Source organism: Haliotis rubra, unplaced genomic scaffold, assembly GCF_003918875.1.
Source record: "Haliotis rubra isolate DU_JTF1 unplaced genomic scaffold, ASM391887v1 Scf88, whole genome shotgun sequence".
NCBI lineage: Eukaryota > Metazoa > Mollusca > Gastropoda > Lepetellida > Haliotidae > Haliotis > Haliotis rubra.
In genome coordinates, this window is record NW_025767612.1 from 1,992,588 (window position 1) to 2,009,308 (window position 16,721).

The 16,721-nt window shown below is 40.2% G+C and overlaps 1 protein-coding gene across 9 annotated transcripts in view; it reads left to right on the forward strand.

Moving 5' to 3' along the window:
- Positions 1-16,721, forward strand: part of LOC124263350 (ralBP1-associated Eps domain-containing protein 1-like) — a 100,261-nt gene that overhangs the window by 72,308 nt on the left and 11,232 nt on the right. For 3 of the 9 annotated variants that reach the window (XM_046697929.1, XM_046697931.1, XM_046697933.1), the window contains exons 6-14: positions 1,054-1,330; positions 2,458-2,637; positions 3,517-3,580; positions 4,028-4,173; positions 4,914-4,990; positions 5,938-6,042; positions 8,405-8,498; positions 11,331-11,501; positions 14,698-14,898. In XM_046697929.1, the coding sequence (XP_046553885.1) occupies positions 1,054-1,330; positions 2,458-2,637; positions 3,517-3,580; positions 4,028-4,173; positions 4,914-4,990; positions 5,938-6,042; positions 8,405-8,498; positions 11,331-11,501; positions 14,698-14,898 (1,315 nt within the window). The remainder of the gene's footprint in view (positions 1-1,053; positions 1,331-2,457; positions 2,638-3,516; positions 3,581-4,027; positions 4,174-4,913; positions 4,991-5,937; positions 6,043-8,404; positions 8,499-11,330; positions 11,502-14,697; positions 14,899-16,721) is intronic. The other 6 variants (XM_046697930.1, XM_046697935.1, XM_046697936.1 and 3 more) reach the window with 6 other exon arrangements.

The window sequence follows — 16,721 nt, forward strand, 5'->3', positions numbered from 1 at the left end:
GGGACAGAGTTCTACATTTTCAACTAAAACCAAGGAGGAGTGTATTGACTAATGAACCATCAAAATGCAAGAAAGGACTATATGAAAAATGCAAGAAAGTATATATGAAAACATTGGGAGACATAGTAGTGAGACGAGACAGTGTGTGGAAGTATAAAACATACAAAGACCATGTGCAGCATGCAGACAGCTGAAGTCATGACAGTCAAGAGTGAACACCCTTTCATCTCCTCATACTTCACTATTTAATCCGTAAACTTTAAAGTAGGTTTTGCAATTCAAATGTGAAACCTTGGAGCAGGCAGGTATTACATTTTAATTGTAAAACCTCCAAGCAGATTGCACTTAAAAGAATTACCACTAACCCGGTATATTAAAAGATCGCAAGATGTCAATATTACTACAGGCACAGACTGCAGTAGATCTATGAGATAGTAGATATTGATAATAAATGCACAGTATGTTCTATTGCCAAGAGCTACCTGCTCATACTCTTTACCCAGGAAATGCACATCTTTACTTGTCATGAGATAAGGGAGTATTGGGTGGTTGTGTGTGGGGTACACAGTGACTGTTGTATGATGTAACTATCTGTAACTAACCATGGTAACTTTGTCGACTGAGTACTTTTATCTATATATAAATAGTGGTGTGTGGTCCTGTGCATAGGGCTCAGGTCACAAATCAGTTGAAGTTCAGCAACGTTGGGCATGGAAAGTCCTTGGATGGCTGACCGTGTTTGGCAGCTTGACTCCTGAGATTTTCTGCTACTTCAGTCCTGCCCCACAAGGAAACACATATCATATATGTGGTCTCCCTTAGGCATGTGAGTTTGTTTAAACTTGCCTCTGTTCACCAAGCAGAAAATGGGTACCCGGGGGGGGATAAGTCATGTGACTAATAACTTAGCGCCTCACTGGCAGGTTGGGTTATCCTTGGTAATACTAGTCAGGTTGTTAACGCTATTAGCATTCACCTAGTGAAACTTCTCAGGGATGTTATTCCCCTCTTCCCCGTGGTCTGTAAGCTAAACTGTAAGCTAAACTGTTTCAGACGACCAACAAAGAGGAATCCAACGACTCCAAGTCCCCTCCCTTCTCCCCCCGACAGTCCCCACCTGCCTCTCCCCCAGGGGTCCGCAGACAACTACTGAAGCAGCAGACCCTCCCTGCCACCTTCCCTGCCGTCACAGTAGCGCCCCCAGTAAATGTGAAGATGGCGAGTTTGGATGGTGGCCATGTCAACCCTGTGGCCCTGGCCGGAGGAGCGTATCTCAACTCCACCAGTGAAAACGGGAACTGGGCTTTGTTTGAAGACGAGGATAGTCACAGTAAGATGTTCTTCTCTTCATTTTGTGCATCAACAAATGAAGACATAAGTCATAAGATGAATGAATAGATGCCACGTAATGCTCTGCTGAAATATAATTTTCATGTAATATTACAGTTGCTCAACAGTTGGAGTACAAATGATTCACCATAGTGTTGCTTGAGACTGAAGATTCACCATGCCCTTTTGTTGGCCAATATTGCTTGCCTGTTCACCTAATGTTCTGGCATTGCTACGACTGCCTATGCATACCATTTAAAGGATGGCTCGGATGCCTTTTCACCATGCCTACTGTTTCAGTATCGCTATAGGGCAGTGGGGTAGCCTAGTGGTTAAAGCGTTGGCTCGTCACGCCGAAGACCCGGGTTCGAATCCCCACATGGGTACAATGTGTGAAGCCCATTTCTGGTGTCCCCCACCATGATGTTGCTGGAATATTGCTAAAAGCGGCGTAAAACCAAACTCAGTCAATCAGTCAGTCAGTATCGCTATACTCATGCCTTTTCCTACAACTGCCTATTCGCCATGCCTATTGTTTCAGTGTTGCTAGGAGCTGCCTCTTCACCATGTCTATTGTTTCAGTGTTGCTAGGTGCTGCCTATTCACCATATCTATTGTTTCAGTGTTGCTAGGAGCTGCCTCTTCACCATGCCTATTGTTTCAGTGTTGCTAGGAGCTGCCTCTTCACCATGCCTATTGTTTCAGTGTTGCTAGGAGCTGCTTATTCACCATGCCTATTGTTTCAGTGTTGCTAGGAGCTGCCTCTTCACCATGCCTATTGTTTCAGTGTTGTTAGGAGCTGCCTATTCACCATGCCTATTGTTTCAGTGTTGTTAGGAGCTGCTTATTCACCATGCCTATTGTTTCAGTGTTGTTAGGAGCTGCCTCTTCACCATGCCTATTGTTTCAGTGTTGCTAGGAGCTGCTTATTCACCATGCCTATTGTTTCAGTGTTGCTATTGTTTCCAGTTGTGAGCTGCCTATTCACCATGCCTATTGTTTCAGTGTTGCAAGGAGCTGCCTATTCACCATGCCTATTGTTTCAGTGTTGCAAGGAGCTGCCTATTCACCATGCCTATTGTTTCAGTGTTGCAAGGAGCTGCCTATTCACCATGCCTATTGTTTCAGTGTTGCTAGGTGCTGGTGCCAAGAAGTGGGATCACCTGGAGCCTCCTGGGTTTGACTCGTCCTCCATCAGCTCTGAGGCAGAGAGTGTGGATGACATCTGGGCCATCAGTGAGGAACAGAGAGAGTATTACATGAAACAGTTCAAGACCATGCAGCCTGACCTAGGGGGCGTTATAACAGGTAACCTCGGGGGCGTTATAACAGGTAACCTAGGTAACCTAGGGGCATTATAACAGGTAACCCTCGGGCGTTATAACAGGTAACCTAGGGGGCGTTATAACAGGTAACCTAGTGGGTGTTATAACAGGTAACATAGTGGGCATTATAACAGGTAACCTAGTGGGCATTATAACAGGTAACCTCGGGGGCGTTATAACAGGTAACCTAGGGGGCGTTATAACAGGTAACCTAGGGCGTTATAAAAGGTAAACCGAGTTATAACAGGCTAGGGGGTGTTATAACAGGTAACCTCGGGCGTTATAACAGGTAACCTAGGGGCGTTATAACAGGTAACCTCGGGGGCGTTATAACAGGTAACCTAGGGGGCGTTATAACAGGTAACCTCGGGGGCGTTATAACAGGTAACCTAGGGGGTTATAACAGGTATGACAGTAAGGGAAGTCTACTAACCTAGGGGGCACTGAATCTCACTCACTCATATCCCATTATAACAGGTAACCTGGTATTCATCAATAAAAACACCTTTCTAGAAAGATAATAAAGACAGATTCATCATGGAAACTTTTAACCAATAAAGTTTTTTATGCTTGAAGAAGCTATCTGTGGACCTGCACATATTTTCTCTCAGAATCATTCTTATTCAGTTTTGTTCCTACTGTAGAAGTCAGATTCCAGTTGGGTGAAGGGAGACAGTTCTTTGCCCTCATGCCTTGATGTCAGGGTAATGTGCAGTCCAGTCAGCAATGCACTGTTTTATTGTTCTATCTTACCGGTATGTTACAAGAATTGCCTTTGGGGAGTAGGACAATCAGAATCAATTGACAAATATCCTTTGAATGAAAGAATCTGTTTAAATAAACCTCATGTTTTTTTTTTTAGGAAAGGTAGCCAAAGACTTCTTTGAGAAGTCTAAACTGCCAGTAGTAGAGCTTTCTAAGATATGGTGAGTATTATTTTTGATCAATTTAGCAAACTGTCTGATATTGAACTTGTTTTGTTTAACTTAGAGGCAAAGAATTCCTGATTGATTCTTGGCTCATTGTATTAAGTAATGCTTAGTTTAAAGTTTTGGATCATTTGACAGCAATTTAATTGAAATCTGTTTGGTGGTTTCATCAATATTTATTGTATTTATAGAAAAATAATCATGACATGATCTCAGACTCATAAAGTTGAATGTCACTTGTCTTTGGTACCATGGGCTACTACCTCAACATCCCATAATGCAACAGTAAGGGAGGTTACTCCCATTAAATATGACATCGGTACGATAACATAACGTATAATTCTACTTTTAATGAGCATTTATCTTTCTTGAAGAATATGACATTGGACGTATTGTCAGTGTCATTTGTTAGACGTCACCTGAGACATTAACTTCTGTTGCCAGGCAACTGTCAGATCTGAATCGGGATGGAGCTCTGTCTCTGGAGGAGTTCTGCATTGCCATGCATCTAGTGGTGTTACGAAGGAACGAGATCGAATTGCCGGAACGTCTACCCCTCTCTCTCATGCCCTATGCTACACTTACAAGTGGTAAGTTGGGATGCTGCTGAAGAAGTGTCAAGAGGAGATGGGTGCCTTGTTGTTAACGTGCTCTGAATCACGCCAAAGACCCTATTTCCTTCATGAATGTGTATGAGGGGTGGTGGTGGGGTAGCCCAATGGTTAAACTGTACGCTCATCACGCTGAAAACCCGGGTTCGATTCCCCACATGGGTACAATGTATGAAGCCCATTTCTGGTGTCCACCCACCGTGATGTTGATGGAATAAAACCATACTCACTCACTCACTCACTCACTCACTCACTCACTCACTCACTCACTCACTCACTCACTCACTCACTCACTCACTCACTCACTCACTCACTCACTCACTCACTCACTCACTCACTCACTCACTCGACCTGACCTGTTAGTTGCCTCTTGCGACAAACAGGGGTTGCTGAAGACTATTTCTAACCTAGATCTTCACGGGTTTCAAGAGCATAATTCAGTGGAGTTTTGTGGGATACAGTGAGATTGTGATACTGTGATATGAAGACATGAAGTCAGACCTGCATCAGTCTTGGTGGGCTTTCCTTGCTGCATTGATCTGACATGCCATGATGTAACTATAACGCTGTTTTATCACAGTATTATCACTCACTTTGCAATTTTTCATTTACATGCAATGGAGCTAAGATTTTGCCATGGAGTTGAAATATCACATGAACCAGTCTTACTGACTACAGTGATCAGTAGTTTCAAATATTTTCCCTCTTTTCTCCCCCAGACGAACCATTCGCAGCTGACCTGCCCCCAGGAAGCACCCTCAAGCGAACCACGCCCCCTTCCCCCCAGGCTAGTCAGGTGAGAGTTGATGGAAGGAATCTGTTGCCATGACAACTGTTGTCATGGCACCTTGTACTGCTCTGTCATATAGCAAACTCATTCCAGCAGCTGTCTCTGTTTCTGTAGAACTGTCTAGGTTCTCTGTCTCTCAAGCAAGGCTTGCTCTCATATGCATTTGTTAAATATTTTTGAGTGGCTATTTTAAGTTTCTTATGATCAGCGGCATCAAGCATATTAGATTATGCTGTCTACACAATTCTCAATTCAGTTCTGTATTGTTTTATCAAGTAATCTTTAATCATATTGTTCAGTAAACCTATCTATGAACCAAAGAATTATATTTACTTTGTTCACAAATGTTTTATTCATTTAATATGTATTTGTTTATGAATTATGTTTGACGAGAAAAATATTGAGGACAGTTGATGGATGACTTCTTCACTTTGTTAAATATGTAAACAAGGGTGGATTTTTGTTATTTTTAACAATTCTTGACAGACCTTGCATATTATTTGTGTGTTATTTAACGTAACAACCAGGGGGAATTAACTCTGTATATCCACTATATTGTGTCATGTGACTGGCAACAGATCTGAGGTAACGGGTCTCTATAGACGTCAGTCCGCTTAACGCCTGCTAAACTTCATGTAAAACCTCATTCATCATATCAGCTCTCTGTTTTTTGTGTTATGTTGAAATGTACTGATTTCAGCCTGGTAAGAAGAGCAGTTTTCTGTTCAATTATATCACTGTATGTTCTTATCACATAGGTGAGAGGTTTTGACCACATTTTAGATAGCTGATGATTTTGTCAGCTTCGTTTAATTAGGATTAGTATAGTACATGTTCAGTTAATATAATCATCATCATATAGGAGAAAAGTTAGGAATTCTCTGTGAGAGAGAACTGCACGGAGGTTGAGTTAAGGTAGTCAGTTTGACAACAGACAATTCTTGTTTATACAGTGGACTGCTAGCTTTGTTCAGGAATCTCCAGGGTCAAGCGGAGTTCCCTCCCCTGCCCTATTGCCAGTCAACTTTGAGTTTGCTAAGCCTAATGCTGCAGACCCTGTGAGTATTTTTGCGCAGGTTTCTCTGTGTTTGCACTGTTACACTATAGTTATCCAGGGGGTAGTCACATGCCAGTTTACATGGCTAGTACATATGTTAAAATCATGTGCAATATTGTACTTCACGTCGGTAAATAGTTGTTGTCATGTCTGAACTTATTTTTTAAAAAGAATTAACAGCAATATGTATACATGGTAATATTCAAAGTAAATTCAAAGTGGATTGAAACTTATGTGTGTTTTAATATTAATATAAATGTTAAATACTGTGGTAATTTTTATGTATTTAGAGTTACCTCCCTTTGATCATCTATTTATTTATCAGTATTAGGAATGATTTGGTAGGAGAAAAGGCTATGGTGAGAGGCTATTCCCTGGATAACTGTGAATGCACTGAGTCTTCAGCTAAGGCAGTGAATATTCACCAGACTTGCACTCTGTTGTGGAATAGGAGATTCTTTTTTCACTTTTAAAATATGGGTAGTTGGTTTTATGGTAGAAAGTACTGGTTGTAGTTTTTCATAGTGCACCTTGCATTGCACAGAGTTTAGTGTGCAGCCAGTCAGTTGATTCCATGTATATTGACATTACGTAGTAGTTAGGGCTTAACCTTTCTTGTAGTGTTCTCACGGGTTTAGTGTTGTTAATTACATTGCATTACCTGTACATTAACCATAGTTTGCTTGTCTTTATGTTCAACCATGTATTTGTGTTCCATTAACTACTAATATAACATCAACATAATTGTATTGAAAACTTGTGAAAATGAATAGAAATTATTAGCAACTGTTATTTTATATTCAGAGTGAATGGTAAACTGGCGTTTTGTGTTTTATGATACCAATCATACTTTAGATGCCTTTTAGAGTATTATTTCTCTGTTTTCCTGTTCTTTGTTTCTTGGCATTCTATCATTGCTTGTTTAGCAGACTGTTTAGCGATACAAATGAGATCTTGGTGCTCACTGCCACTACACTAAAAACTGTGGACGTTCCATTACTGGTTGTATCGGGACTACCTTTTTCATCTGACTATCTAATGGAAGGACTAACACATACTTGACATTAGCCAATCAGAAGGAAGCTTTCTAGAACGTTGTGATAATAGTTTCAAATCAGCAACTACATTTTGAAACAAATTTTGACAAAATTCTTGATTCTTGAAACTTGAAGCATAGAACATTCTGCATTTTCTAATAATTTTCTAATAGAGATTGTATGGCACTACCCTACAAAGGCTCTGGAAAGTCTCTACTGGTTGAAATGTTTGAAGCGAGAGTGTCAGTAATGACAAAATCCGTCGTACAACCCAACAGTTGCTGTTGTTTTACATGCCTTTTGAATGGGGTAGCCAAGTGGTTAAAACGTTCGCTCGTCACGCTGAAGACCCGGGTTCGATTCCACACATAGGCACAATGTATCAAGACAATTTCTGGTGTTTCACCGTGATATTGCTGGAAAATTGCTAAAAGTGGCGTAAAATCAATATCTTGTAAACAAAACTATGATTTGTCAGAAGAAAGGTCTACTTTTGACGAACTGTAATGGGGTATCTTCAGATCTGTGTGCAGTGGGAGGGAGACTGGATTGTTGACCAGCGGTACCACCTGTATGTTGAGATGTGTGCAAGATATAGTCTTGTAGATTCAAACTAGTCTATTAACTGGATCAATGTTGAGTAGTAGAGGTACAAGATTAATGTCATTCCCTTGAAAGTGTGTCAAGGTCTTCTCTTGCCATGTTTTTAAGTATTTTTGTTTCTTTTGTTTGTTTTTTCTCATTTTACTTTTTTGCACAGTCGACTTTTGTAAACGTTGATTTTCTCATCTACTTCAAAGCCTATCATATGTCTTGTGTTTCTTGTGTTATGCTTTGGACAAATTGTCAGAATGAAATGAAATTGTGTTTGTACCTTTACCTCATCATTTTGACCATGTCAGGAGAGCTGCTGTTGCCAGGCAACTGATCATGAAGTGTGTTCAGAGTTACCTGCTCTTGTCACATTACACATTGCAGTACCAAATTTAGAAATAAAATTGGGAATAAGAAACAAAGGCTGTTTGCTTCATGTTTGTGTCTATTAGAACTTTACTAACAAGTCTCTCCTTGGTGGTTAGTCATATACTAATAAGTGTGTCCCTACTGGTTTGCTTGTTGTGAGCGTGAAAAATTAATCATTTGCATATTGTCACGGTTACTTTTAATCTGATTCTATATTTTAGTGATTCTTGAAAGTAAATCGTTATGATTTGTCATATGATTTTTTAATGACTGTTTTCTTACATTAGTGGTATATATTTCTTTACTGGGTATTTTGCTTTTTACTGGGAAAACGTACATAACTATGACCAGTATTTGTTGCAGGATTCAAAGATCATTCACCCTGTGGCTGTACGAATGTCTCCGGATGGCCACCCGATAGCTCCCGAGGGATTCGACAGGGGTAGGGCATTGTCAGGTATTGAGGCTGGTGATGGAGCTTCCCACTCACTCTTCTAACTCTCTACTGCTTTACATATCGTACACTGTCACATACTCATTGTTGTCAAGTTGGCTGTGTGTCAGAAAGTGATCATGATACGTCCATGTTTTATTTAAATGTTTTTAAAATCATTTTTGTGTCTTCTGTGTTTTAATATATTTATTTCATTGTAAGGGAATATGTCTATCAGAAACCTACCTGTTTCTTTCATATTTTTTTAAATGTCTTTTTTTATTATCAATTGATATTTTTATCTTTTGTATTTTGTGAAACGGTTTTAATTGCCAGTTTTGGGTGTAGTCAGTGTTGTATTATTAACGTAAGGTGGGTCTGGTTTCATATGTGTTTTTACGTTTTCGTTTTGGATGTGTGTCACAGACATCTGTATATATGTGGCAACATCTTGCCTTCTGGACTGGATTACAGGTTTGCAGTTCATGATGCATTAGAGCTGGGATTTGTTGTAAATTGCTATTATAATGTAGGAATAAGTCTGGCATAGCCTGATGAGGATTGAGGTCTGGAAAATGAGGAGCACAGAAATAGAGATCAGAAATAAAGTTTCAGATAGAAATATGGTGGCTGTGTAGTGGTGAAAGTGTGACAATGTGTAATGCCAAACTGGGTTTAATTGTCAGTAGGTCCATCTCTGGGTTTAATTGCCAGTAGGTCCATCTCTGGGTTTAATTGTCAGAAGGTCCATCTTTTTGTTTAATTGTCAGCTGGTCCATGTTTCGGTTTAATTGCCAGTAGGTCCATCTCTGGGTTTAATTGCCAGTAGGTCCATCTCTGGGTTTAGGTCCATCTCTGGTTTAAGGTCCATCTCTGGGTTTAATTGCCAGTAGGTCCATCTCTGGGTTTAATTGCCAGAAGGTCCATCTCTGGGTTTAATTGCCAGTAGGTCCATCTCTGGGTTTAATTGCCAGTAGGTCCATCTCTGGGTTTAATTGCCAGTAGGTCCATCTCTGGGTTTAATTGCCAGAAGGTCCATCTCTGGGTTTAATTGCCAGTAGGTCCATCTCTGGGTTTAATTGCCAGAAGGTCCATCTCTGGGTTTAATTGCCAGTAGGTCCATCTCTGGTCCATCTCTGGGTTTAATTTTAATTGCCAGTAGGTCCATCTCTGGGTTTAATTAATTGCCAGTAGGTCCATCTCTGGGTTTAATTGCCAGTCCAGGTAAGTCATCTGGGTTTAATTGCCAGTAGGTCCATCTCTGGGTTTAATTGCCAGTAGGTCCATCTCTGGGTTTAATTGCCAGTAGGTCCATCTCTGGGTTTAATTGCCAGTCCAGGTCCATCTCTGGGTTTAATTTCTGGGTTTAATTGCCAGTAGGTCCATCTCTGGGTTTAATTGCCAGTAGGTCCATCTCTCAGTAGAGTCCATCTCTGGGTTTAATTGTCAGTAGGTCCATTTAATTGCCAGTAGGTCCATCTCTGGGTTTAATTGCCAGTGGGTCATCTCTGGGTTTACCACGCCAGTAGGTCCATCTCTGGGTTTAATTCCAGTAGGTCCATCTCTGGGTTTAATTGCCAGTAGGTCCATCTCTGGGTTTAATTGCCATCAGTAGGTCCATCTCTGGGTTTAATTTCCAGTAGGTCCATCTCTGGGTTTAATTGCCAGTAGGTCCAGGTCCATTGCCTAGGTCCATCTCTGGGTTTAATTGCCAGTAGGTCCATCTCTGGGTTTAATTTCCAGAAGGTCCATCTCTGGGTTTAATTGCCAGAAGGTCCATCTCTGGGTTTAATTTCCAGTAGGTCCATCTCTGGGTTTAATTGCCAGTAGGTCCATCTCTGGGTATAAATTCCAGTAGGTCCAATTCTGAGTTTAATTGCCAGTAGGTCCTTCTCTGGGTTTAATTGTCAGTCCCTCTCTAGGTTAAATTGTCAGTAGGTCCATCTCTGGGTTTAATTGCCAGTAGGTCCATCTCTGGGTGTAATTGCCAGTATGTCAATCTCTGGGTTTAATTGATGGAAGGTCCATCCATTGGTTTAATTGCCAGAAGGTCCATCCATGGGTTTAATTTCCAGAAGGTCCATCTCTGGGTTTAATTGCCAGTAGGTCCATCTCTGGGTTTAATTGCCAGTAGGTCCATCTCTGGGTTTAATTGCCAGAAGGTCCATCTCTGGGTTTAATTGCCAGTAGGTCCATCTCTGGGTGTAATTTCCAGAAGGTCCATCTCTGGGTTTAATTGCCAGTAGGTCCATCTCTGGGTTTAATTGCCAGTAGGTCCTTCTCTGGGTTTAATTGTCAGTCCCTCTCTGGGTTTAATTGTCAGTATGTCCTGTCTCCTGCATGATCATGCTGTGATATTGCTAAAAGTGGCATAAAACCCAACTCACACACTCAAGTGGAAAATGCTTTTGTTATAGTTTATTACTGCACTCATATGTGAAAATGAGAAACAGACTTAGGGAGAGCAATTTTTCCGTTGTTACACAGTTTCTTCCAGATTCCATCAGCAGATCAAATATATGGCTTCTGTATCTATGCATGTTTCATACCCACTGACAAAATAACGATGTGTTTTATCACCGGCCAGTTTCAGTTTCATGTTTCTAGTCAGTAGTTTGTGCATGCTTGATGTGCCTGAAAGGCAAATAAGCTTTAAAATATGTCAAAATAAAGATTTGTTTTTGATGTAATTTACAAATATTCATGAATCTTAAACTATTTGACTTTCAATGTGTTAATGTGGACCTGCATGCATAAGTTGTTGACATTCTGTCCATTGAGTTAGCTTTTCCTTGTTTTGCATCATTGATGTTGTCTTTAGTTTGTTTAGTTGCGTTGTTTCCATGGGTATTGCAGATCCTGGGTCGCATGACTGTGCCCCACCTGACTCGCCGGACGCTGTTACCCCCACAAAGCAACGTTCCAATACTGAGTCCTACCCTGACGCTAGTCAGAGTGACCCCTCAGCTAAATACAACACACCCCTCCATGGCCGACCCAGGCCTATTGCAAAGAAGCAAAATCCAGGTAGACATGAATATGCCTGCTAAATGGGTAACTTTTTTGTCAATGACAAACAGTTGTCAAAAATGGATATGCTATTCATGTGTTTGTCGGAATAGGAATTGAACTGATAGAAGACACACACAGAAGTTCAACTGTCGGTTCATGTAATATACTTCTGGGAAGTCCAAGTCTGAATTACGTAAACTTGTCAGGATTCGACATTAGAATGTTTCCTAGCAGCTTATGCTTGTTGTAGGGGCGGAGGGGTAGCCTAGTGGTTAAAGCATTCGGATGTCACACCAAAGACCTGAGTTCTATGTTTCACATAGGCACAACGTGTGAAGCCCAATTATGGTGTCCCTCGCCGTGATATTGCTGGAATATTGTTAAAAGCAGCGTAAAACTAAACTCACTCACTCACTATGCTTGTAAGAGGTGACTCAATTAATCATGTAAGACTCCGTGACTTGGTTGATTGCGTGTCACTGTACCCTGATGCTCAAAATATCAATCACTGGATTGTCTGGTTAGAACTTGATATTTTAAGGGCCATATTGTAGATGGAATATTGCTTTCAGTGACTGATGTACTTACCTGATTATGGTATTTCAGTAAACAGGACACATACAGGGGTTTAAGTTGAGGCACAGTTAAATCTGTCATTTCCAACTCTTGATTTTGAAAATCGATCCTTTCCTTCAAGCTGACTTATTCATTTTTGTCTCGAAAATAATAAAGTTTCATTGGGTTTGAGATGCAATAATGTAGTTCTACATATACTCATGGAAACAAATAAGGGAACACATGAAAGCAAAAGTGTTCCTATATTCTTTTCCAGGTTTCTTCGCATGCTCTGTATTGCACTGGGCGAAAAGCAGGAAAAGCTTAAAGGAAGTTCCTTTATTTGTTTTCAGGAGTATATCATTCAGTTGAAATCAAATCAGTAAGTTTACTTGTGTAGTTTGACATAACATATGAAATATGTCAGGATACGAACAGTATGTGTTAAGAAGTTGGGGAACTGTTGTTACCATGGAAACAGTTATGAATGTATTCACCAATCAGTTGTTGGCACTGTCCGCGTCACTCATCACACTCTGTCTGTCTCTCTCTCCACCAGATAGCCTCAAACATGACTTATCTATTCTTTCTGTTCATGATTTTGTTGGATCTGTAATTGATGCCACGGACTCATTTGACTTGTGGGGACAAAGGTGGCCTGTGCAGAGTTGTGTCCCTTGAGCACTCCAGGAGCTTATTATGGGTTTGAGCCCCAGTTCACCATGATGATTGTTTGTCAGCGCCAACTGTGGGTATTTCCAAAGTGGTAAATGTCTGAGACCTGCATCACTTTGTGCTTGCATCCCACTCAGATGCAGCTTTGATGTAAATGGAATGTCAGTCAAAACTGCATTAGAACCTAACACTGGCTGACTTCTGTGAACTGGGTAGTTACAGTGTGTGACTGTGTCGAACCCTAATGACCAAGTCACAAGACAGTCACACATTGTAACCATCCAAGCTTTCAGCAGTGGTCGTACCCTACCCAAGACATGAGTTAGCTTAGTAGTTCTGGTGATGGCTCACTGCACTAGGTCCTGGGTTCTAATCCCCACGTTTTGGCTGGAACATGGCTGGAATATTGCTAAAACTACTCACTCTAAAAGACAAATAAGTAGAGTCCACTGTGAAGTAGATGGAATATTCCAGGGTTCCGATCCACAAAGCGTTGGTAACGTTACAACCTGTCGTAGCTCTTCGGTTTATCATGGGCTTACGAATGTCGTACGAACGTTTTGTGGATTGCGACCCTGAAAGTGGAGAAGAAACTACTCATTCTTGGGCTCAAATAGGTACAGGCCACTGTGAAATAGCTGGAATATTGCTGACCAGTGGTACAACATTTAATCACTCACTTTTGCATCTACAGCCGAGCGGACAGCCGCATTTTTTGTTCTGCATATACTTAGTAGTGTTGGGAATTGGTTGAAATCTCACAATTGATGATTGCTTCATTACCAACGAACAGTCATAACAAAAAAATTGGTTAGCGTCATTTTTCAGATTTTCCTATCCAGGTTGTTATTGCAGATATGTATAACATGATGCAACTTGCTACTTTAAAGTGATGACTTATATATCATGAACATAAACTTCCTGGAGTCTTCAAGAAATATTCAGTCATGGCTTTTCAGTTAGTGAAGTGAGTTTTCTATGAATTAAACACGTTTTCAGGCACTGACAACTTCAACGATATGTTCCATTGTCAAGTATTTTAAAGACTAAAAAAGTAGTTAAAAAATCGTTTATGTTCGATTATGAGAAAATGTGATCGATTGCTTGGTCGTTTGGTTACTGCGACCAATCTTCGATTATTTAAATTAATCGGAACACCACTAATACTTTGATGTAAAACATGTCAGTTAGATGGTGGTCTGACCCCTGTGATGAAGTGCTAGTGTTATAGTGTCGTTGTACATGTGTGCATGGCAGACTATACAAAACAGTATGTACAGTGTTGTAGTTTTACTGGCTCTGATGATTTTATGCAGGTAAGTTGAGATTTCAATGATCTTTAGGAAAGTATTGTAACAGAAGATTTACAGCAACAGTTACTGTATTTGTAACAAGACGCTGATAGAGGATCAGGTATTAACAAAGTAAAATACCAAATTCAGCACCTACTGAAGGATTTCCAGTAACTGTCTTAGGTGAACTCCTTTTTGAACCATTGTTTTCTCAGGGTGATGGTTTGGGTTTTGCCAGACAAGAATTAATTTGATTAGCATCAAGATCATTAGAATTCTCATGGGATTATTCATTCTTTGCCTGAAGCATTCTCTTATGGATCTTCACATATTCATTCGCTTTCTGAATAATTAGATTCAATGGGCTAGTGGTTGGATTTTGAACCTGCTTCCTGTGTTTTGAATTTGTCAGACTTTTGGTCCATATCAAGCAGACGTGTAGTGCTATGACTGAAATATTTTTGAAAGGACCTGATATTAAGCTTAAACTCAGTAACTATATTTGAGAGGTATGTTTACACATACCAAGAATAAGTGTCTAAAGGTCATGTTTCTGTTTGTCTATATGTGAGTTAAGGAAGAGATAATTTCCTTCCAGTTACAGGAGATCAGTTTCAGGTCAGGAAACTGTATACTGAGGGTAGCCCACGATGACAAGACAGTCTGTATGTTTTCCTTGTTTATTTCAGTGCCAATGGTTGTCCGTGGTCATATACAACCCCCTCCACTAACTAGTCACGAAGTCGGCCCGGATCGGCCTCACGCCCTTTTGTCCTCTGTGAGCGGCGAGTCATCTTTAGTCAACTCCGAGCCCCCTGCACCACCTCCTAGACCACCCGGCACACACGGACGCAGTATGTCAGTTGATCTCAAGCCAAAGACAGAAGGAGGTCAGTGTCACTACTATCAGATTACAAGTATAACTAGTTGTGATCAAGAAGGATCTGGATTTGGAAGCTAACCAGCAGCTTGAGAATACCTACAAATATGACATTAAGAACTGATCGGTTTTAAAAATATATATTGAGAATAAAGCAAACCATTTGCCTGAATTTTTATCAAAATTATTGTTCCTTCTGGATATGAATTTTTCAACCGTGTAAATGTCTTTTGAAAAAAAAGATTTCACTGTTGCTTAATGGGGAAGTAGTTCATGTAAATAGAAGGGCTTCTGTTTTGTTGATATAAGTTATAACTTAACTGTGTTGTGATGATATTCAAGGTTTCATTGAGGAAATGCTTTTTGTTTCGGAATATTTTCCCCACCAATTTAATTCATAATCTGTAAAATGAAAGAATCAAGTGTTCTTAAATTTCTTTTGAGTAGTATATTTGAATATTTGTGTCTGTCTTTGTACTGATGATACACAGCTGTTGTTCCTCCTGGTACATATGTGTTCCTCCTAAACTGGTGATACATACTTGTTCCTCCTAAACTGATACCGATGATACATAGTTGTTCCTCCTAAACTGATGGTACACAGTTGTTCCTCCTAAACTGATGATACATAATTGTTCCTCCTAAACTGGTGATACATACTTGTTCCTCCTAAACTCATGGTACATAGTTGTTCCTCCTAAACTGATGGTACACAGTTGTTCCTCCTAAACTGATGATACATAGTTGTTCCTCCTAACTGATGATACATAAGTGTTCCTCCTAAACTGGTGATACATACTTGTTCCTCCTAAACTGATGATACATACTTGTTCCTCCTAAACTGATGGTACACAGTTGTTCCTCCTAAACTGATGGTACACAGCTGTTCCTCTTAGACTTATGGTACACAGTTGTTCCTCTTAGACTTATGGTACATAGTTGTTCCTCCTAAACTGATGATACACAGTTGTTCCTACTAAACTGATGGTACATAGTTGTTCCTCCTAAACTGATGATACACAGTTGTTCCTCCTAAACTGATGGTACACAGTTGTTCCTCCTAAACTGATGATACATACTTGTTCCTCCTAAACTGGTAATACATACTTGTTCCTCCTAAACTCATGGTACATAAGTGTTCCTCCTAAACTGGTGATACATACTTGTTCCTCCTAAACTCATGGTACATAAGTCTTCCTCCTAAACTGACGATACATAGTTGTTCCTCCTAACTGATGATACATAAGTGTTCCCCCTAAACTGGTGATACATACTTGTTCCTCCTAAACTGATGGTACATAGTTGTTCCTCCTATATCTATGGTACACAGTTGTTCCTCCCAAACTGATGGTACATAGTTGTTCCTCCTAAACTGATGATACATACTTGTTCCTCCTAAACTGATGATACATACTTGTTCCTCCTAAACTGATGGTACATAAGTGTTCCTCCTAAACTCATGGTACATAAGTGTTCTTCCTAAACTGATGGTACACAGTTGTTCCTCCTAAACTGATGGTACATAGTTGTTCCTCCTAACTGATGATACATAAGTGTTCCTCCTAAACTGGTGATACATACTTGTTCCTCCTAAACTCATGGTATATAAGTGTTCCTCCTATATCTATGGTACACAGTTGTTCCTCCTAAACTGATGGTACATAGTTGTTCCTCCTAAACTGATGGTACACAGTTGTTCCTCTTAAACTTATGGTACAAGGTTGTTCCTCCTATACCTATGGTACATAGCTGTTCCTCCTAAACTGATAGTACACAGTTGTTCCTCTTAAACTTATGGTACAAAGTTGTTCCTCCTATACCTATGGTACATAG